Source organism: Podarcis raffonei, chromosome 12 (assembly GCF_027172205.1).
Source record: "Podarcis raffonei isolate rPodRaf1 chromosome 12, rPodRaf1.pri, whole genome shotgun sequence".
Classification (NCBI taxonomy): Eukaryota; Metazoa; Chordata; class Lepidosauria; order Squamata; family Lacertidae; genus Podarcis; species Podarcis raffonei.
This window is the reverse complement of record NC_070613.1, coordinates 59,426,052-59,449,354: the sequence shown is the minus strand read 5'-3', so window position 1 is coordinate 59,449,354 and position 23,303 is coordinate 59,426,052. Positions and strand designations below refer to the sequence as shown.

The 23,303-nt window shown below is 42.2% G+C and overlaps 1 protein-coding gene across 1 annotated transcript in view; it reads right to left on the bottom strand.

The window, feature by feature from the left end:
• CNTNAP2 (contactin associated protein 2) overlaps positions 1-23,303 on the bottom strand; it is a 971,924-nt gene that overhangs the window by 552,057 nt on the left and 396,564 nt on the right. The window contains exon 3 of the mRNA XM_053359792.1: positions 15,334-15,527. Coding sequence (XP_053215767.1) covers positions 15,334-15,527 — 194 coding nt within the window. The remainder of the gene's footprint in view (positions 1-15,333; positions 15,528-23,303) is intronic.

Below are 23,303 nucleotides of genomic sequence, written 5' to 3'. Positions count from 1 at the left end.
CTTGCAAATGGAACTTGAAAGCTACATATGCCCTTTTACATTGTGAGAAATCCAGTGTCTGCTATAATCCCCCAATCATGCAGCCATATAGACTGCTACATGTCCGGGAGAGCTTTGGAAGACGACAATCAGCCATCCAAACAACATGACCAGCCCAACAAAGTTGATATTAAATAATTTTATTTCGACATTGGTGACCTTTGCTTCTTCCAGAACACTGGTTTGCCTGTATTCCCCAATGATAGGAATTTTTTTTCAGAGGCACCATTGATGGACTCTTTTGAGGAGCTGGAGCTGGTGTTTATAAGCAGTCCATGTTTCACAAGTGTACAGTAAAGATGGTAGTACAATAGCTTTGTAAACAAGCATTTTGGTTTCCCTGCGAATGTCCCGGTCCTCAAACACTCTATGCTTCAATCGGGAGAAAGCTGCATTTACAGAGCTCAAGCAATGCTGGATTTTTGCATCAATGTCGGCCGCTGTGGAAAGATAACTGCCTAAGTCAGAAAAATGATTGACATTTTCCAGTGTTACACCATTAAGTTGGATTTGTGGCACTGTGGAGGGGTTGTTTTGTGCTTGTTGGTGCAGCTCTTTGGTTCTTTGGATGTTAAGCGATAGGCCAAGCTTTCCGTAAGTTTCTGCGAAGATATTTAGGATGGTTTAGAGGTCATCTTCCAAGTGTGCACACACTACATTGTCATCAGCATACTGAAGTTCCATGACGGACGTTACGGTATCCTTACTCTTTGCTTTCAGCCTATTCTAATTGAAGAGCTTTCCATATGTTTGATATGTTTTCTACCCTGGTGGGCAGTTTCCCTTCGACTGTGTGTAGGATCATGGCAATGAAGGTAATAGAGTTGGGGCAATAACACATCCCTTTTTAATGCCTGATCCCACTGTGAATGGTTCATTTTGAGAGCCATTGCTATCTGCGATTGTTGCCATCATATTATCATTGAGGAGCCGAAGAATGTGTATAAATTTATCCAGGCAGACGATTTTTAGGCTAGTTCACAAGCCAGTTTCGAAGGCATTAGTCAGGTCAATAAACTTAGCCATAATCTAGCCCCTCCCCTTTTTTCTGGTAATAGAAGCTTCAGAGGAGGAAGACAGAGCCCGGGGAGTGGTGGTGGGGCACCGAGGACAGGCCAGAGAGGGAAAGAGAGGAGGAATGGTTGGATGCTGAAGAGTCAACAGGGTTTAGCGCGTAATAAGAGTCATGTGCAGAAAGCAGTTGATTCAGCTGAAGAAGCAGAGGAGGAGGGGACAGATGCTGCAGAAGCATACCAGGAGCTTGCCGTTCTTACTGTACTGTACTGTACTGGACATGGAGACCTATGTGTGTAGCAGAACAGAGAGCACAGATCCCCTTGTCCTCACTGTGAAATGGCTTCATGATGTTACAGGATGATATCTGAAGCCAAATAAGAGTGAGGGTAATGCTTCCTGCCTTCACTCAGGAGTGAAAACATGATACCCATTAGCTGGGAGTACAGCTGTGCCTTCTGACAGGACCACAAATCACACAGCAGTGAAAAGGTAAAAGGAGATGTTGGATGGGAGTGGGTGGAAACACCCTCCCAAAAAATATTGCAAGCTGTGTGTGTGTGCTTCAAATTCTTCAAATATTTTCCTGAGCAAACATTTCCAAATGCACCATAAAATATTAATTTAAGCAAAATGATGTTTGGTGGCAACTTTATGGTGCAATATTCTTCAGGAGTGTTGAAAGCTGGGTATCACGAAGGAGCTCCTATCTCACACCACAGGCTCCTTTGGCCCGATATTAGATAATGATATGGATCTAAATCTCTCTGCCAGAGGCAGAAACTTAAAGGGAGTAAGCCACTTATTGACCAAATGCCATGCATAGCACTTTGAAAACATTAGTGCTGGTCTCTTTTTAATTAAGTACCATAAGTCAGAGTCTAACATTTTAGAGTTCATTCTTTTCACCAATGACTTATGGCAAACCACGAAAACACTGCCCTTTACAGAGTTCAAATGAATTCATTTTACCCTACTAGATTACAGGTTTTACAAGAGGCATTGTAAAACCAGCTGTTTTGTGAGGTTTTTTGACGGGGAAATAAGAACTGGAACAAGCACATAAAATGCTAATCAAGGCTGTGCAGACAGAAGTGGCAGGACGTGCATTGTGTGAAGGTGTCACCAATTGTTAAGAAAGCTGAAGTTAGATTCAATTTCACTTTTATTCTGAAGTTCTGTTAGAACACCCCTATAGCTAAATAATCCCTCAGTTGCAGTGTCCTGTTTGTGCTCAGTGGGGAGCAGTGAAGATAATCAGCGACCACAGGACAGAACTCTGTGAAAAAATCAGGGCACACAATTTTATACCTAGAGCAGGCAGAAGAAGAGCAGTCTCCCCTCCTGCCCTCCTGCCCTACCCCTGTAACAATGTCAGTGGGGCATTTGTAAGGGATGAGAAACAGCTCCCTTTGCTGTTGCTCAGCCACTATGAATTGGGCCTGGGATTATACCACTTCAAATGCAGGTGGAACAACTCCTTCAAATTGTTCCTCATGCAGAAACATGAAACATGTCAGGGAAAAGACTAGGCTAGAAATATGGCTCACCCACACCTCAGTTTGTCTCACCGCGCTCTCCTGGGGAAACCAGCGGTTTAGCATTGAATCAGAACATCCACCAGGTTGTCCATGGATTGCTGTTTGTTTCGAAAGCACTGGGGCAAAGGAAAACCACCCAGAGCCAGGCCTTCTAGGCACAGGACAAGCAGAGGTGCAGAAAAGCTCTTAGTCTGAAATGGTAAAGTTCTGGGAAGGCTGTACAAAGTGATTTTTCTGTATGTGAAAATTCTATATTAGAAGACCAGAAAATTGCACTGGACAGGGTAACAAATAGAAGGTTTTTTGTTTTTAACAGTAATAGAATGTAGCTGAAATATCTGGAAAGTGTGAGGGCATCATACTGTATTTAAAACAGAGTTGGATGTCTGGTTCAAATGTAACAGGAAACAGTGGTTTCACATAACATAAGTAAGCTGCAGCAGACCCCAAGCTTTTCTCCTCTGCCTTCCCTCCTTCTCCCAATGAAACCAAAGCCATAACCATTAAGGGAAGTGCCCCCCGCAAATTCAGTATATTTGATTCATTTCTAAGTTACTTACTTACATTGTTTGACACCAAATATTCATTCAGGATTCCAATTAGCTCTGGGCTGTCAAAGAACCCTCATTAATGTTAGACTTATAATCAAATACCTTGATACAATTACCATAGAGACACTGTTAATTAAGTTTCTGATTTTGAGCCCAAGTGTGACTCTTCTCCCATTAGCACTTGCAGATCAAATTTTTTTGTGCAAACCACAAGACCCTCCAGAATATATGTGTCACCTTTACGGAGCCAAATCTACAGCCAACTTTGGAGAGCCTTCAGGCAATTGTGGTGCTATAACTGCCCAGGTGCATCTCAAATGATGACACATGAAAGTTTAAGGTACAGACTTTTAAAAGGTAAAGAGAGGGAGAGGGAAGTTGCATCTTTTGCAAAAAGAAAAAGGGGGGGTGCCAACACTCATATTCACACTGGAATTTCTTCTTAAAACTTGATGCAAGTGATCACCAGCCAGTCTTGACAGACAGTTTGATATTATTAGAACTGGTGGCAGTGATAGTGTTCAAATGAGTTCAGAGTTGACTTCCAGAAGATTTATTTTAAAAAGAAGTTAAAGGGAAGGTAACCCCATTTTGATCGGTTTATAGCATTTCTCAAGATATTTGCACATAGCACATCACGCTGAGGCTCCAAGACTTTGGCCACCTCATGAGAAGAGAAGACTCCCTGGAAAAGACCCTGATGTTGGGAAAGATGGACTGCACAAGGAGAAGGGGATGACGGAGGACGAGATGGTTGGACAGTGTTCTCGAAGCTACTAACATGAGTCTGACCAAACTGAGGGAGGCAGTGGAAGACAGGAGTGCCTAGCGTGCTCTGGTCCAGGGGGTCACGAAGAGTCGGACACGACTAAACGACTAAACAACAACACATCACTCAAACTATTTCTATACCATCATCAAAGCTCTGTTGCAAAAAGCAAATGACAGCTAGGAGGCCTGAACAGAAGTTTACAAGCCCCCATTTGGTGGTGAAGAAGAAGAGGAAGAGGAGGAGGAGGAGGAAGTTCTATACCACCCTTCTTCTGAAGATCACAGAACCACTAACAATATAAAAACACACAAATGCATACCATAATAACAATAACACACACACACACACACACACACACACACACACCCCACAGTTTAAAAGGCCATATATTGCTTAATGAGCCAACGGCCTGGGAGAATCGGAATGTTTTTGTTTGGGCTCTAAAGATATGTAAGGAAGGTGCCAGACGAGCCTCCCTGGGCAGAGCATCCCACAAATGGGGAGCCACTGCTGAAAAGGCCTCTTCTTGCGTTGCCTCTCTCCTGGAGAGGGCACACGAAGAACAGCCTCTGATGACAATTGCAGGGTCTGAGTCAGCAATTCACTTGTGTTAAGGAACTTCCCATGTAATTGTGATGAATTGGGACCCTGCCCACAAAAGGTGTGGCAGAAATAGCTGTGACCTCAGGGAGAGAGACTTCACACCATGGCTTGCCCTGTAATGCTGTGCTTGCATGGCTGCCTTTGAAGGGGCCACTCTTCTTTGATGTAAACATCAAGCCTCATTTTCTTGCAGATCTGTTAGATTTTGCCATCATGAAGAAGGGGTGCCTTGGTGGTCCAGATGCAACTGGTAGCTCGTCCACCAGGGGTTAGAATCCTATGGCCTCAGGATGTTGCGGGACTACAACTCCCATCACCACCAGACCATTGGCCATGTAAGCTAGATTCCCACAACAGATTCCCCATCCCCATCTTATGCAAATAATATATAATATTACCATTCTCACTAAGAATTATATATAATTCTCACCAGCCCCAAATGCCTGTTTGAACAGGAAGGTCTTCTTCACCTGACAGTGGAAGGACAACAAGGAGGGAGGCCATCTAACTTCTCCAGCAAAGGAGTTCCAGAGTTTGGAAGCAGCTACCAAGAAAGCCCTTCCCTTGCAACCCACCTCCACCAATGGAACTTTTTCAGTAGCATGCAATGCTTTCCCCTAGGGATGGGGAAATCAGTCTATTGCTGCTGTGTGACACTTTCACATGTGTTCACTCATAAACCTGTTCTGGCCTGGTTCCACTTTAATCTATAATTTTTAAAAAGACCTGCACAAAGATCATATTTCAACACATATTTCTAAATATTGGTCTCAAAATTAATGTGTTTAAATGCATTTTATTGCAAAAATTACATTTCTGAACGTATTTTATTTCACAATGCACATTCTAAACATATTTGTGGAACAAAGAGGAAGTGAAAAAAGGAGGTGGCCCACTAAATCCCAAGCCACACATTAGTTTGGGAGACATGGATCAGTTGAGTTTGCATCTTAATTTGCAAAGATAAATTCCTCAAGCATCACTATTTCCCACTGTGAAACCATGACTTTCTGCTATACGATTATAAACAGCTTCTCCGTCTTATAAAGCCACTTCAGACATTACATTTCTAAGTGTACACTTACTGATAACTGATTTATTATGGCTCGGCAGATTAAAGGCAATTCTGCCACATGATGCATGAGGTTTGGAATGTATGAAGGTAGTCTCTTCTCCCACGGCCTGTTTAAAAGTTCAACAATGAAGGCAGCAACTTCTTTGGTGCAGGGCTCTTGGCTTGCTAGCTGCTCCAAAGACCCAGCAAAATGCTAAAACAGGCAACGCTCGCAAACAAGCCCCATGAGCTACAATTTGTCTCAAATTAAGAAGGGCAGCAGAGAGTTTTTGCCAAAAGCTAGTCTGAGGAACAAAAGGACACAAGAGGTTTCTCTATACTTCCCAGAAAGTCCCAATAAGATGAACCCAGAAGTCTTGAGCTAGAGAAACCCCCCGGGAATGAAGTCACCTCACACAATTTTTGCTTATTAGTTCTACCTTCTCTAATTTGGTTGGGGAGAAAGAGTGAACCTAAGGCAGAAAAAGGTCTGAAATATATCTACTGTAGTGCTTCTGTCACCCATCTCCAGGATAACAAATAAAATGAAACTTTATTGTTCAGATCTCAGTCTCAAAAAGCTATTCTGTAAAACTAGGTAATGACTTCACTACGGCCTACAGAAAAATTAAAGGAACGACACAATGTGCCTACACATCATACGAATGCTAGAGTCCTTTTAAGATTAGCTGTTTCCTCTGCATGGAGATATATAATGATATATAGTGGTGCTGATAATGCCAAGGTTGTGAGCTCAATCCTTGTTTGGTTCAGCTGTATATTTCTGTATTGTAGGGGGTTGGAAGATGATCCCTTCCAACTCTACGATTCTATTATTCTAAACTCCACTGAATTAAGGTGGACAATGACTGGAATACAGTGGTACCTTAGTTTAAGAAAGCCACTTCCGCCCTGCAGAGGAGGTGGAATTGCGGGTGTCACGCCCCCCCCACGCGATTGGGGGAATCCCCGGCCGCATCACCCCCTGGCCAGCCAATCAGCTGGCTTTGGGGGCATGGCCTACCCGATTTGAACGCAGGTGCAGCCGGGGATCTCCCTCTTTTCCTGCCCACCAGCGATTCCTGTTTCCCACCCTCCTGCCCTTTAAGGTTTTCATTCCTTGACCTTACAATGGACCTTGGTTGGTCGCCGTTGAGGGGCCTGGTAGGAAATAGAAAACCAAAGTATGCTGAATGATAGCAGCCTGATAGGCCAACATTAGAAAAGGAACCAGAGTGAATTATTATATTCTGCCATAAAAATGCTTGCAGCCCTTTCCTTTAAGGCAGCTTTTGAAGAACATGTCAGTGTTGACTATGCTCATCCTTCTAAAAACAAGCACACAGGGAGAGAGGACTGAGCTTTGTTTGCTCCTCTAGCTTTCTATATATATAGGGTGGTTTTGCCCACGTGGGGGACCCCTTCAAAGCTGTAGTTGAAAGCCCCTTCTCGGAGAAGTTATACCATGTGTACTTTGACTTGGTTGAGATGATCAAATGGCTGAGTGGTCTGTGTGTGTGTGTGTGTGTGTGTGTGTGTGTGTATTTGCCTTATAGCAAGGAACCATTTGAGTAGGCCAAAAAAAGCTACTGCCTTGAGCAGTGACCAGTCTGATGTGCTAGAATTCTTGCTCCTCTGGCATAATCCTACTGATACGACATTATTGCTTGACAAGGCTATATTATTTCCCTTCACTAACAGCTACTTTTTTCGGCACCTGGTATGCTGGACATTGTAAAGGACTTAGCCCTATTAAAGAGCCACTTGATATCAGCAAAATTCTTTTGGTTCTCCTGTCAGCAGGCACAAGAAATTGCTGATGTGGCCCGAGCCAAAGTGATTTTTTTCCTTCTTGAAATGGAGAGACTTAGCCTTTGACTTTTCCACTCCTTTAAAGCTCCTGCTCGTTCATTGTTAACTAAATTTCACCCAGGTCCTCAACCCCTGCTGTTCACTCCCCATTTAAAAATGCTGAGGTTGTAATATAATCACATCATCTAAAATAGATCTTTAAAAAAGTTTAAACTATTTGATGTGATCTGGCCCAATCTCATATAAACTCATTTTTTTCTCTTGTTGTGGCAAGGAAGCTCCTATGTGGAGTTTTTTGGTTTTTTTTAAAGCAGCCTCAGCACTTTGGCAGCTCTTGGAAAGGCAAACATTACTTGCTTGATGCATAAGGAATTCTGTACTGCTTTAAATATGCAGCTTAAAACCCTTAGTTATTGAATCCATGGCTTTTCTGATCTGGTGCCCCCTTCTTAGGAACAGGACTACTCAGCCTCCCCAATATCACCTATTACCTCTTTTTCTAGCTTTACCCAGTGCCAGTTGGGAAGAGAAGGGGAGGTGTACTAAAGCAGGGGCTGCCAACCTTTTTAAACCAGTGGAGACATCTTGAATGTGAATGCTGAGGATGCCAGTCACAAAAGGGTTGCCATGGAGAGAGTGTGTGGCAAAACGCAAAGAAAGACAACTACCCCGATAGATTACTTCCTATGGTAAGCGTCAGGTCATGCCCTGATTGTGTAGATCACATTGTAGTGCTTACACACAATGATGCTGATGTTGACTACATAACATGAAGCATTCCTCAGTACCGGGGAAAATCTACAAGATGGCTATTATCACTCACTCTTATTTCGCAGAACTCGCTTTGAAAGGACCTGCACATTTTGCTCCAAAATGTTCTTTCTAGGCGGGACACAGACTTACTTCTTTCTTTAACTGAAAGCTCAGAGTCTGAGGAACCTTCCCAGGGGACCTATTAAAGCCTTCATGAGTGCCATGGTGCCCATGGGCACTTGGTTGGTGACCTCATAATACAGTATCTCAGAGGAGATCATGGCTGGAACCAAGGAGCACACCGATTAGGAGGAGATGATACACAGCATCATTTTGTTGCACATTCCACTTGTAACAGTTTAATACTGTTTTGTGTGAAAGTCCCCATTTCCCTGAGTGGCAGAACATTATTGTGGCAGCCTCTAGTCTGTTTCCTTGTGAGAGGCAGCACTGGAGGTTTGTGGCATTTTTATGGCATCTATTTATTCCATAGGGATATTCTGTCAGACAGATGGTGCTAAGTCTTAAAAAGCATCATCGTAGCCTGAAAAGCAAACATCTGTTTGGAGCCACCAAGGCTCTGTGTTAGGCTGAAAAATTTGGACTTCTACCCTTTGCTGGCTACATTCGAACTTCCCAACCATTTCTTCCATGTCCACATCTAAGCACACGAGGATTTCCTAAGTCCTACCCATCAGCTCTCTATGGTCCTTGAAGGAGCGCCTTCCAGCCATCTGAAGCCATTGAACCAGCATCTTCAGCCAACTCTTAGAAATATCAGCTGACCATCATTGCTGATTAGGAAGCCAGTTATACCAAATGTGGTCATCTCACCTGACACCAGCACAACTGCATTTCTGTTGAAACAAATTCCTTAAGTTCTTACAATAAAACCACTGTTACCAATCTGCTAACGGGATTGCAGCACAACCCCATGCCCATTTGCTCAGAGGTTAGTGCCACTGTGCTTGGTGCAGTCTGCTCTTAGATGCTTGCCTTTAATGAGATTTAATGCCTATAATGTATTTAATACCTGAGTATGTTTACATAGGATTTATTTAACTACTGAAAACATTTATCATCTGGTCTTCAGATTGATTTGGAAAGCAAAACATAAAAATACAACACAACCTGGCAACAATACATTATAGCAAGCAGTGTTTGAAATAAGTAGTTTTTTAAATAAGCACAAAATTAAAAGGCCTAGGAAAACATAAAAGCTTTCCATCTGCTACTGGAATGAAGACAGGGAGGGGAGGTAGGCTAGGAAGGTTCATGTCAGAACAGGAGGTCCTCAAGGATGACAACTGCACAGTAGCACAATTAGAAGCCATTCCTCTAATTTCCTGAATTTCGGGGGGGCTGGATAGTATTTTTAATACAGGGCTTAACCATGTTGTTGGGGGCTGAAAAGGTTCACCTTTCCATACAATTCAGGTGTGGTTCAGCAGCTTTAAACAGGCTCCTGTGTTGCTCCAATTCATCTTTCTATCCCCTTGGAGTCCTTGAAGTGGAACAAGCTTTCCATCTAAATAAAAGCAGATCATTCCGCAGGAAGGCTTAGCACTCAAAGCTTTCAGGGTAGGACTGAAGCTGGTATCTCTGCCTCAGAACAGTGTAAACACAGGGCATGTTGTAATTTCCTTGCCGCAATGGAAACAGCTTGCTATAAGCAGTTTGTATAAAAGCTGAGGAATATCTTGTAAATCACTCATGATAATATGTATAGAGATTTAATATGAAATAATGGCATTTCATAACAGGAGGCTGTCATTGTGTTCAGAAAACATACTCAGAGCCTCCCTGCCCCACCGTTGGATAATCAAATAATTCCAAAGTAGGATGGGTTTTCAAGAATGCCTTGCATGCATAGTCTCAAGTGCACATAACAGATCAATTCATCTATATCAGAAAGATGTCTCCACAAATAAGGCACAGAAAGAAATTCCACTGTTAGCTGAATGTTGACACAACATCTACATGGTTTAATTTAACAAAAGCTCAATTCCTAAGGTTACCTGTCCTGTTAGTCACTAGCAAAGTAAGCTTGGGTGTAAGTTGTTAAAATAATTCTTTGGTGCTCATTTCAGCAGCACATATACTAAAATTGGAATGACATAGAGAAGATTAGCATGAAAATAATTCTTTGCAAACTATAGGATTAGATTCAGGTATAGGATTAAAATTAATGTGAAAGGTTAGCAGTGTCTAACCATCCCACTGATTTCAATGGAAGCCAAGCACAACTTTACTGGGTCTAACCCATCTCCTTTGCATTGGCACAAATGGTTTGAAGGTTGGTATATAGTGTTAAAATACAGGAAAGCAAATGGATGTGACTGGCAGACGGGAAATACCAAAGAAAATCATACCCAGAAGTAGACACTACACACCAACTGTTTAGTATAAAGAAACTGCCATAAATTTTCAGGCTATTCAGATGTATTAATGTAAATTATGATAATGATATGAATTACACAGCTAACAGAGGTTTAATTGAGAAGGTTTGGTTCAAAATTTAATTGCAACTAAAAACTCTGATTGCATTCTTTCTGTTTTTATCATCTGTAAGCAGACACACAGTATGTTTAGAGTATTTTTATTTTTAGTTCCACCATTTTATTCCTTAATTGAGAGGTTTACAGTGGCCTCTAAGCAGCACACAACAGGGGTTAGAAAGTTTGGTTATTCCTGTTTAATTTCCTAAATTAACAGTAGGGGGGAAGGGTTAGTAGAGGCACCAAATTAATCAGCTATCAAATCTCCACCTATTAAGTTCTTTCATTCATGGCAGTCCTTTAAAAGATCAAAAATACTTATTTTTGATGGTATTATTCTTCAGCTGGCTTCCTCATTACATCAATATCTCCTGACATTAAAAGATGAAGCATGGCAGTTTAGAGAATTCCGATCATACATTGACCTTTTGCTATAATGAAAGTCATGTGTAAATCTAATCACTCTACTATCTGTATACACTGCAATCTGGGAGAAGATTTGGCATTTAAGTTTCTCATTCTAGGGACCGAAAAGAGAAGAAAATGTGCTGGAGAAGCATACAAACTATTTTTGTGAAGTTTATTAACACTTATTTTCACATATCTAAAACATAATGTAGTGTTAGCATTGCTGGGGTCTCTCAGTGGGTCCATATTGCCCAATTACAAATTATTCACAAATTACTCATAAAGCATTTCCATAACAACCATAGCCTTTCCCATTGGACAGACATGCACATGTTGCCTGGGTTGATTTTAAGCTGGTATGTTCTGCCTCACCACAACAGATTTGGCATCTACTTTGGGTGAGCATAAAATACCCCATGGCTGAGTGGAGGGGTGAGCTACTTGCCATTCATTGGACCCACTGGGAAACTCAACAAACCTGCTCCACCGGGACCTGGGTGAGGAGAGTGCAGGTGACGGCTGAATAGGGCCCTGTCGTAGGCAGCCTGAGGAAGCTCCATGCACCTTGGTGGCTGCCCATATAAAAAGAAACAGAGAGAGAGAGAGAGAGAGAGAGAGAGAGAGAGAGAGAGAGAGAGAGACTCTAGACTGAGCGACACCAGTTGTTTCCAGGAATCCTCCTTTGTGAGATTTTGTGGGTCAGCTGTGTTTGTTTGGGCCCTGCTAAGAGCCAGGGTGGATGGGTGCAGTGCTTTGTAGGAGCCAGGAACCTGAGAACAAAGGTGAGTCAGAAGGGAAAGGAACTGATATTGGTCTGTATTTATTAGTACCGTATTTTTCGCTCTATAACACGCACCCGACCATAACACGCACGTAGTTTTTAGAGGAGGAAAATACGTAGGCATGCCACCCGTAGGCATTCCCTCCATAACACGCACAGACATTTCCCCTTACTTTTTAGGAGGAAAAAAGTGAGTGTTATGGTGCAAAAAATACGGTAATTTTGTATTAATGTACCATTTGTACATGTAACAGGCTATTTTTGGAAACATTTGCTGTTGTTTAAGTTGCCTGCTTTGCTTAGAAATATTATTTACATATTAGGCAGTATAGAAATGGTCTAAATAGAATAAAAACATACCACCAGTGAACTTTCATAAGGGGAGGAACTGGCTGGAGTGTGTCCCCATCTAAACATCTCCCTTAAAATGAAGGACTTCCAATCTGCCAGAAGTGTTCTGGAGGTGGTACAGTTTGGGATTGTACCAAGTGCTGCTCTGAATGTGCAAACTGGCCACCTCAGTGAGCCTGCAACTGAGACAGGTAACTGCGTTATTTCTCTCCTATTTCTGGTATTTTTAAACCATATTTGTTTGGTTAAGTACCCCTGTTGTCCCCAAGAATCTTTCTCCTTGTTATGTCACTAACATTCCTAAACAAAACCATGTGGAACATGATAGTCAATCAGGTTAAATATCAGGGAGGACAAATAAAGCTGAGGATAATGAAGGCAAAGAAAGAGAAGTTAAATTGTGCCAAGAGTTATTATAATCAAACCAATGGAAAGGTTTGAGTAAGTACCTTTTCAGTAATTTGTTCAGCTTTGTTGACTATGTTAATATGTTACTTTTGAAGCAAATACCAAAATTAGAGCACTAAACTCTTCTGATGTGCAAGTATTTTGTTCTTTTAGCAAATCCCTTTCATTATCTGCCAAATTAAAAATGATTTAATTTCACTTTTCAGAATTGTGTGCATCTGTTTGAAGCATTTTGCATATGTTCATGCAATTTGTCCATTTTTTATTGGGTTGTCTAATAAACATTTATCAATCACGACAATATCATGGATGGTTTTTAAATTATGTAAGACTATGAATGCTTCAACTCTGCATGTCCTGTCAACATGGTCATTTTTGTAAGATGCAATGGCAGTGTGAGAAATACCAACCCAGCCTTCCACCCAGATGAGCAGGTTTACCTGAGGCCAGGCTCTGCAGCCACTGCTTATTGATAATGGAACTTGCAGATGTGCTTTCACACTTCATTCATTAAATATTTAGCATGGGATAATTATTATATAAAAAGGCGGGAGACTTGCTTCCTTGAAAGACAACATGTTTTCTTCATATATTTATTTTCCTATACCAGAACGGGGACAGGGGACACATCAGAAAGAGAAAATAACTTACGCAAAGGCAAGCACTACAAAATAAGGACAGTTCCTGATAAGTCAGCATAAATGGAAAGTGTATGTATGCATTTACATCAGTCCTATGTACATGCTTACATTGGAGTACAGGCATGTACGATACTATAGGTGGACTTCATATCCTTTCCCAAAATGTCCAAAGTTTGCTGATGAAAAATCTGAATTTCGTCATACTGTACATGAAGTTGCAAGAAGAAACCAATTCCATACAAAGAAGAGCCTCACGAATGTTATTAGCAATCAAAGAAAACGGAACATATCCCAAAGCACAAGAGGGTAAAGGCAGAAAGCTTCCTTTGCAGAAACAGAAAGCTTTCTCTAAATTCACCTTGAAAGTACTCCATCTCACTGTGTGATGTTCGATTTCTTTCTTACCTAGCAGGTAATTATAGAACTTCTTTCCCTAATGCATACAGAAAAGGGTCATTTCAACATTTTATGGAGATTGTCACAGTTTGTTCTCCTTGATATCTTTTTTAAAAATTACTTGCTCAGAATATCCATGCTCCCTCCCACTGCATGCTCCCAAACTGCTGCTCATTCGTTATTATTCATTCCTTCATTTCCCAGATTTTGTCCCCTGGCTGTTTCATTTGATATTAAACTGCTTTTGCACGAATATTGCTGAACTCTGCACTTTGAGTTTCTTGTTCCTCTACTTTCTCATTTAAGTCAAGATATGTACGCCATTACCAAGGAATCACTGTGCTTTAGGTTTGTGAAGAGTGTGCAGCAAGCCTAGCAAGGTACTCTGTGAGACTAAATATATACTCTATACTTTAAAAACAGTAATTCCAAAATGCTGCACCAAGAAATGCTGAATGTCACAGTTTCTATAAATTATGTGAAATAAGCACATTTGTGAATATTAGCTCAATTGGTTTAATTTCTTCTGCTACTGCTTGTCATGGGAAGAATCCAGGAGTTGTGCAAGGCGCCGCTCACCACTGGGAAATCACATTGACCCCAGAGTTGGCATCATGGATCATACCAAAAATTAGTCACATGCTTTTAAGCTTATCCCCAGGGTTATATAAGGTGTAGAAGCTTCCTTTTCATTCAAAGTGAGATGAGCTTCTCAAACTGCTGGATTTTTCATGTAGTACCAAATTCTGAACATAAAAATAACCCTGCTGGATCAGACCCTAACCCTAACCCCAAAGTCCACCTTGTTCAACACTATTTTCTGCAGTAGTGCATCAATCACATGTTTTTGGGAAGTGCAGAGGTACAGCGTGAAGATAGCTCTCTCCCTCTCTTCTTCCCCAGCAACCAGTAAGTACTGACTCTGAAACTGGAGGCTGGACAGAGTCGGCCACTGACGCCTTTTCCCTCCATGAATTTGCCGAATCCCATTTTGAAGCCATCTACTTTAGTGGCCCTCACCACATCCTGCGGTAGTAAATTCTGTAAATGGCTTTCTTTTGCTTGCCTTGCTTCTCCTGCCACCACTTACATTGGATGTCTCTGTGTTCCAGTATAATGGGAGAGGAGAAACTTCTCTCTCTCTACTTTCCCCACACCATGCATAATTTTATAAAGGAGTCTCTCAATTGGTCTTTTTTCTAAAATAAAAACCTGTTGTCTCTCTAAATCACTGTAATCACTGTTGTCTCTCTAAAGTGCTCTGTCCCTTTGAAAATTTCCTGCAGATGGTTTTCATTGGATGAACTGGAGTTCTAGCCATATGAAAGAAAGGAAAATTCTCTTTCCACTTTCTCCCCACCATTTTATAAACCTCTGCTACGCTTCCCATTTGTTGCACTTCTTTCTAGATTAAAATATTTTTCTACATTTGCATGAATTTCATATTTATATCCACTCATCCCTGAAAACATGACCCTTTACCCCATAAGAGACAAAATACTATCAGACAAGAATCCCATCACAACGTATTCAGAAAACAAATGTAACTCCATCCACAGGGCAGGAAGGCAGTCTGCTATGTTGTGTGGAAGGAAACATACCTGATTTCAGAGTCAACCCTCAACACAGCCCACTAGATTCCCGGTGAAATAAGGTATATTTCAAGAACATAAACAGAGAGCAACGTCGTGCCATTGGGCAAATCACTTACCCAGACATTTCCGTCTTGGTGATATGGCTTCCAATTTCTCCCGGTATCACTATAAAGCATCCGGTACTGCGTCACCCAGTCAGAGCTGCTGTATCTGCCTTGAGTAGCAATAGAGCTGATCTGCTTCCTATTGCCAAAATCCACTTGCAGCCACTGGTAATGATCACTGTCTGATGGACACCAGCCTCCAGCCCCTGAGAAGTTAGATGGAAAGACAGGTATTTACACTGTTTAATACCTAACAGAGCTTTCTTGGCAATTACCCCAGCTGAAAGATTGTGGGTGGCATTCCACTTAGATTTACTCAGAGTAGACATTAGTAAAATTTTGCCATGTTACCTAATTTCAGTGGAACAGTCTCCCTCCGGAGGTGGTAGACTCTCCTTCCTTGGAGGTTTCTAAGCAGAGGTTGGATGGCCACCTGTCATGGATGATCAACTGAGATTCCTGCATTGCAGGCGGTTGGACCAGATGACTCCTGGGAATCTCTTCCAACTCTACAATTCTATCGTTCTATTATTCAATAAGTCTACTCTGAATAAAACATAGTGGAACACCACCTATTGAAACCACTGAACATGATTGAGTTAAGTTGGTTTCAGTGCATCTATTCTGAGTAAAACTTAACTACCACACTTTAATTCTGATTATACACCTGCTAGAGATGGAAGAGGAGTGTGTGTAAATTGATTTTCCCATTTTGAGGAGAAGAGCAGAAAGTGTGTGTTTTTTTAAAAAAAGTTTCCTTTTTAAAAAACTTTTCAAATCTGCCATGGCAAGGAGGGAAGTTCTCGCTGCCTCCTATGCCACTGAAGCTTTTGCCAGAGACAGGTGCTTTTAAAAGAATAAAGCGGGGGGGGGGGGGTGCAAGAAGCTCTGCTCCACTGTACAGAAAACTTCCTCCCTTCCCTGACAACATTTGAATTTTGGGCACAGGAATGGCCAAAATGGCCAAACCCACCCCACCCCCACAATTTACCAGCTGCTGAATTGTGATAAATTGAGAGTGACTGTTTTGGTCCACCCAAGTCATTTTCACAAATTTTGAAATTATTCACACTCCACACAGACTCCACATGACTGGGTGCCTTACACAACATGGCTCCATTCTCACAATGATGGCGTAAGATGTTTCCTGCAGGATGAATGAATGAATTTATTAATACGGTCACAGACCAGCGTCAACACACACAGTATCACAGATCATAAAAAATATATATCAGAAATACAAAAGACAATATGAATATAACAAGGATTTAAATATAAAAATTAAAATTAATTATTAGCGTGCCCCCTGTAATTAACATTTAGGGGATTAGTCACTATGGAATACCACTTGCTTCCTGCGATTGATTGCAGACGCACAGAATTTAGCTATATTTAATGTAGTCTTGGGGTTCTTGTCCTCTAGCAGTAGTTTTAAACTATGGTGTTCCGATTCTTTCCTGGACTTTTGCAAAACAGGTGTAATAAAAGTCAAACGTATATCCTCATAAAAACGACAACGTAATAGTACATGTGAAGCAGTTTCAACTTCCAACGAGCCACAAGGGCAGACCCGTGCTGTGTATGGTTTACCCTCAAATCTGCCCTGAAGTAAGGCAGAAGGGAGAACGTTGAATCTGGCGAGGGTAAAAGACCGTCTGTATTTGGGTACCTGAAGACCTGACATATAGTTAGCTGGAGAGAAACCTCTCCCATGGTCCCTTATTGCTGGATGTTTAATCATTTCGCTCATGTGGCATTGTAATTCTACGTCCCAGATACGCTGGCGAATTGTAGTCCTAGCTTTCTCGAAGCCTGTCGCTATCAGGGTCTGCTGTGGGATCCCCAAGCCTTTAAGCTTTTCCAGCAGTGTAGCTTTCCATTTGGATTGGTAGGTATCTAGTAAGGTTAAAGGTGCCAGCCCAACCGGGAAGAAAATAAGCTTTAGCCAATAATGGATCTTCAATATCCATATCCGAGTACTGATAGGAATTTGCCCAACCTCCAAATGGACCGCTATGTTGGATACGCAAGAGGGGAACACCTGCAGGCAGCGGAAAAACTTAGTTTGGAATGCCTCTAAGAGAGTAAGGTTTTTAAAGCTGCAGATCTGGGATCCATATAACAATTGTGATAGTATTTTGGCAGCAAAGACCTGGGAGGCTGCCGGTATATGTTGGCCCCCTTTCCCATAGAAGAATCTTATTAACGCTTTGGTAGATCTTTCTGCATTTGCAATAGTATTATTAATCTGAAAGCGCCAGGAGCCCCTTTCCTGGAAGGTTACACCCAGGTATTTAAAGGTTGCTACCTGTTCTATTGAGCGATTGTCTATTCTCCATTTATGCCTCCTCCTTTTTTTAGAGAACACCATGACTTTGGATTTGTTGTAGTTAATTGTTAGTTGTTCGATGCTGCAATATTTGGTAAGAGATCTCAAAAGTTTTCTTAATCCAATACAAGAAAAAGACATTAAGACTGTGTCATCCGCATATAAAAGGACCGGGAGGGGCGTACCAGCCAATTTGGGGGGATGGGCATTTTCTTTCTCCATATTTCCTACTAGCGAGTTGATATAGAAGTTAAATAGAGTAGGCGCAAGGACACACCCTTGCCTGACCCCCTGGTGGATTTGGATTTCCTTGGATAGGTGGCCCTGTCGGTCACACCTTACCCGGATCCGTGTATTTTCATATAGACTGTGGATGAGATACAGTAGGCATTTATTTATATTTGCGGCGCTTAGCTTTCCCCAAAGCCTGTCCCTCGGTATTAAATCAAAAGCAGATTTGAAATCTATAAAGGCCACGTATAGGGAACCTCCTTTTCTTGATGTATATTTCTCCACAAGATGTTGGAGAACAAGGCCCTGGTCTAAAGTTGACCGATTTGCCCTAAAACCAGCCTGCGCTTCTGAAAGAATGTGGTCTTGTTCCAACCAGTTCACTAATTTGTCGCATAGGTGGGCAGCGTACAATTTGCTACGCTGATTGGCCTGTAATTAGCCGGATCTGATCGGCTCCCTTTCTTGAATAAAGGGATGATGATTGCTAGTCCCCAGTCCTGAGGGAAAGTGGCCGATTGATCTATGCTGGTAAATAGGGCAGCTAGCACAGGGGCCCACCATTCAACATTAGCCTTGAGGAGTTCCGGTGTAATATTGTCTACGCCGGGTGCTTTTCCAGGTTTAAGGGATTGGATGAGCCTATAGATCTCTTCTGTTGCTACTGGGGGCCATTCGGTGCCAATATCACTCGGAGCTGGGGGCATGACCTGCAGATGTTGATTTGATGTATATAAGGATAGAAAGTAAGCCTCCCAAATCCCAACTGGTATAGTATAATCAATTTCAATCGGGGAGTCTTGCCAACTTTTCGCGACTATTTTCCAAAAAGTGGCTGAGTCTTTCCTTCGAGAGGCCTCTAATAAACGTTGCCACTCCCCCCTTTGGGCCTGAAGCTTTTTCTTTTTAATCAGATCTTTATATTTACGTTTGGCTTCGAACCATTCCGCAGGAAGCAAGGGTAGGTTCGCTGCTTTGTAACTCCTGTACTTATCCAGCAAAGAACACTTCGTAGCAATACATTCCTGATCAAACCAGGGTTTGGATTTGTTGGGGAATAAAGGTTGGCGCGATGTCTTTTTTTGGGTCAGGTGGGGTTGCAAAAGTGAAATCAGATCCTGGAACAAGATTATTCTGGAATCAGAACATGGTGAGTTTAAGAGATTATCTCTTCTCATGAGGAATATGTCCGAGTATAGCCTTTCAGATGTTTCGGCATTCAGCTTTTTGGACCATCTAATACGTGAGTATCTCAACTCCATGTTGGAGGACCTGGGGGCTTCAAGTTTATCGTTGCAAAATAAGTCTTTTCTTGCATCCAGGAGGAGGCAGAGCGGTAAGTGATCACTATCAACCCTCTCCTCCACTTTGCACTCAAGGGCTCTATTTAAGAGATTAAATGATACCATAACATAGTCGATAGTGGAAGCTCCTGCATTTGATATAAAAGTAAATTCCCCACAAGTCTCCCCATTCTTGCGCCCATTTAGTATGAACAGGTCCAGCTTGTTAGAAAGACGCAATAGGCACAGACCTGCATAATTACATCCCTTATCTTTTGAGAGTCTGGTAGGTATAAGATGGTTTTCTTCCACGATGGGTGGCGAGTCGTGGAAGTGTGCATATAGTGCTTCGTCAGACTGGCCAATTCTGGCATTAAGATCACCAGCCACTAGCACTGAAGATGCAGGGGTTTGAGTCATCAAACCATCAATGTATGTTTCCAGCCCATGCCAGGTGTTTTTAATCAACTACTTGCCTCTTGGGGGGGGAAGATATACATTAATCAATAGCAGGGTGAAGAATCTGCTTTTCACTAGTACGGCCATAGCCAGATGTTTCAGTGTCTCTAACTTTACTAAGGATGCCCTCAACCTTGTAGATATTAAAATGCCTAGGCCACCCTTGACTCTCCCCCCTTTAGTGCTTGGAGATCCTGTGAGGGACATTGAGGAAAAGCCGTTAACTTCTAGGTCCCCTGTGAGCCATGTCTCCTGTAAAAATACTATGTCGTAGCCTTGGATAAATTTAACAAAGGATGGATCAGCTGCCTTTTTTTGCCATCCTGCGATATTCCATGATAAAAAGCTAAGGTTGGCTTTACCAAGATCCATTCCTTGTCAATTATCTTCCAAGGTACTGTTGGAGTTTACCATTCCACATGGCAGCCGACTATCATCCTTACATGGAGAGCTGCCCAGGTATTCTATGGTGTCAGATGGTAAATATAGAGTGCTCACATTGGTAGAGACTGGGCCTTTGCTATACAAGGCCTCCTCCTGCAGGATTGTTGCCAAAAGTACTAATTCACACTAGCTTTTCTTTAGATGGCCACTTGCTAGCAGTGTAAACAGACCCTTTGGGAAGATAATAGGGTGTAGGGGTTTATAAAGCTCCCTCTGAGACATTTTTTAATGCTCTACTTTGTCCACTCTGTGGGAAATTTCTTCACTGAGAGGCGGACGACAGAACCACAACACAAGCTGCACTGCTGTTTTCTGTGAGTGTCCAGTAGGAATGTGTGTAGCCTCTCTCTGAAGGTTTGCTCATCTTATCAAACCCATTTTGCTTCCCTTGAAGTGTCTCAGAAATTTCTTTCACCCAGGTTACAAGGAACCTCAAAATTATTCACTTTGGGCAAAGCTCAGCAGTAGCTCTGTTATGGTGAATATATATCAGTCGAGTATTATATCCTTATACCTTCATAATAACTGTCAAAGTGTAATAACTTCAAAGCTTCAACAAATTTGCCACAACATCTCACGTCAGGCTTGACTAGTGCAATTCAGTGACAGGTGATTTATTCTCTGTGTCCTTCATAAGTTCCCACATTAAAGGACCATTTCAAATTAAGTGAGAGGGGAAAGAGCATCTACGTCTAAACTCTCGGCAGCACCGTAGCATTCATTGAAATGTATAAGCCTGAAAGATTTTCATCAGTGAAACATAAAGGGGAGAATGGATGACTTTCATTTTGGTTGGCTGAGCATATTGGGGTATCATGAAGTACATTGAGCTTTGCTTGACAAATGTTTTATAGCTGTTGGTGGGGCAATGAACTGATTTCCAATGCAATGGAGTTAGCAGTTGTTATCATCATACATTAAACTCTCTTGAACCATCTCCCTCTTTAAAGCAATTTTTGGGGATCTGTCTCTTGAAGTTGCTGTGGACATTTTATTCCCACATTTATTTATTTGAATCTTTATAAACTGCACTTTCACAGAAAATAAAAAAGGGTGGCATACAATATAAAAACACAATGCTATAATAATAAAGCATCAAAAGCATGCCAATAAACTTACTGGGGTTGCCACCAAACCCAAAATTCAAATTTGACCTATCCGCAGCAGCTTGGGGGGGGTGGGGCAAGAGGAGGGGACCGCATTGGATCAGGCTTCACTCTGGTCTGCTCCAAAAGTAGGAAAGGGGGCCGGAGCTGATGGCAGCAGCACACTTGAACCCCAGAGCATCACCCACCCAGCTTTCCCTCGTAACTTTATCCTTCTTTACAGGCTAACCTTTCTCCTTCAGGTCCATGGGCGTTGCTATGGTCGGAAGATGGTTGCTGTTTTTCTCAAAGTCGGGAAGGAATTTCCCCTGCTCTGCAGGTTTTGCCTTCCCCATAGCAATTGTCACAACTTTGGCGGTTTTAGGCCTTGGGTGGAATCCTTTAGTCTAACAATCGAAGGAGGGGTGGTGTGGTGACTCACCCCTTTTGTGGCGGCGATATCAGGGTTCCCTGTTAGAGGGTTTCTTGAAGCAAGTCGCTGACCACAAGCACACAGCAGCGGGCCATAGAGCTCCCCTCAGCAATGCAGGAGGCAGTGAGCTGTGTAAACACATTTTGCAGTGTCCCAAATTCCTGAATTGACCCTGTCTTGCCTCAGACCCCCCAGCAGGGGGTTGAGAGGGATACACACCCAATGCCAAAGCCAAGGTTTCCTAAATCTGAAATTTGATAAAGTTGTGGTCATTTTAATCTCAAATATGTTGCCATGCCTATTCCTTGATCCTGAGGTCTGGCTCCCAGGAGGGAGGTGGGGCTGCGCCTGGGCATGCAAACCCTAGAGCCAATTCACGCATCCTGCTAAACTGTTGATTATCATGACATCTACAAACCGCAGTGAGACTCACGCATCAGCCCTCTCCATAGCTGTCAACTTTCAGATTTGAAAATAAGGGATCAGCAGCCTCGAAAATAAGGGATCAGCAGCCTCGAAAACCTGGTGGGATAAGTCCCACGAATGGAATGTAATAATGGAGGGATACAATCTATTTCAGAGAAACAGACCAGACAAGAAAGGAGGAGGAGTGGCGTTATATGTCAGGGATGTGTATACCTGTGAAGAGATCCAATATTTAGAACCTCAAAGCCAAAGTGAGAGCATTTGGGTCAAAATTAAGGGAGAGAAGAATAACAGTGACCTCATTGTGGGAGTTTACTATAGATCCCCAAGCCAAACGGAGGACATAGATGATGCCTTCCTGGAACAGATGGCCAAGCATGCAAAAGGAAGGGAGATAGTAGTAATGGGGGACTTCAATTACCCGGATATTTGTTGGATGTCAAACTCAGCCAAGAGCATAAGGTCAAACAGATTCCTCACTGGCCTTGCAGACAACTTCATTGTCCAGAAAGTGGGAGAAGCAACAAGAGGAACAGCCATTTTAGATCTGGTCCTAACCAATGTTGAGGACCTGGTTAGTGGGGTAGAAGTGGAAGGATCATTAGGCGCGAGTGATCATGCTCTTCTGAAGTTTACTATACAGCGGAAAGGAGCAGCCAAGCATACTAGGACACAATTTCTTGACTTTAAGAAAGCCGACTTCATAAAACTTAGGGAAGTGCTGGGTGAGATCCCATGGACAGTAATACTAAAAGGAAAGGGAGTTCATGATGGCTGGGAGTTTGTTAAGAGGGAGATAGTAAAAGCACAACTTCAGGCAATACCAATGAGACGGAAACATGGAAGGTGCCTCAAGAAGCCAGGGTGGCTATCTAAAGAACTTTTAACTGAGTTAAGATTAAAAAAGGATGTGTACAAAAAATGGAAAAGGGGTGAAACCACCAAAGAGGAATTCAAACAAATAGCCAGCACGTGTAGACACAAAGTCAGAAAAGCTAAAGCACAGAATGAACTCAGGCTTGCTAGAGAGGTTAAAAGCAACAAAAAAGGCTTTTATGGGTATGTTCGTAGCAAAAGGAAGAACAAAGAAACAGTGGGGTCACTCAGAGGAGAAGATGGTGAAATGCAAACAGGGGACACAGAAAGGGCTGAACTCCTCAATGCCTTCTTTGCCTCAGTCTTCTCCGATAAAGAAAACAATGCCTGACCTGAAGAATTTGGAGCAAATGATTCAGCAGAGGAAACACAGCCCAGAATAACTAAGGAGATAGTACAAGAATACTTGGCTAGTT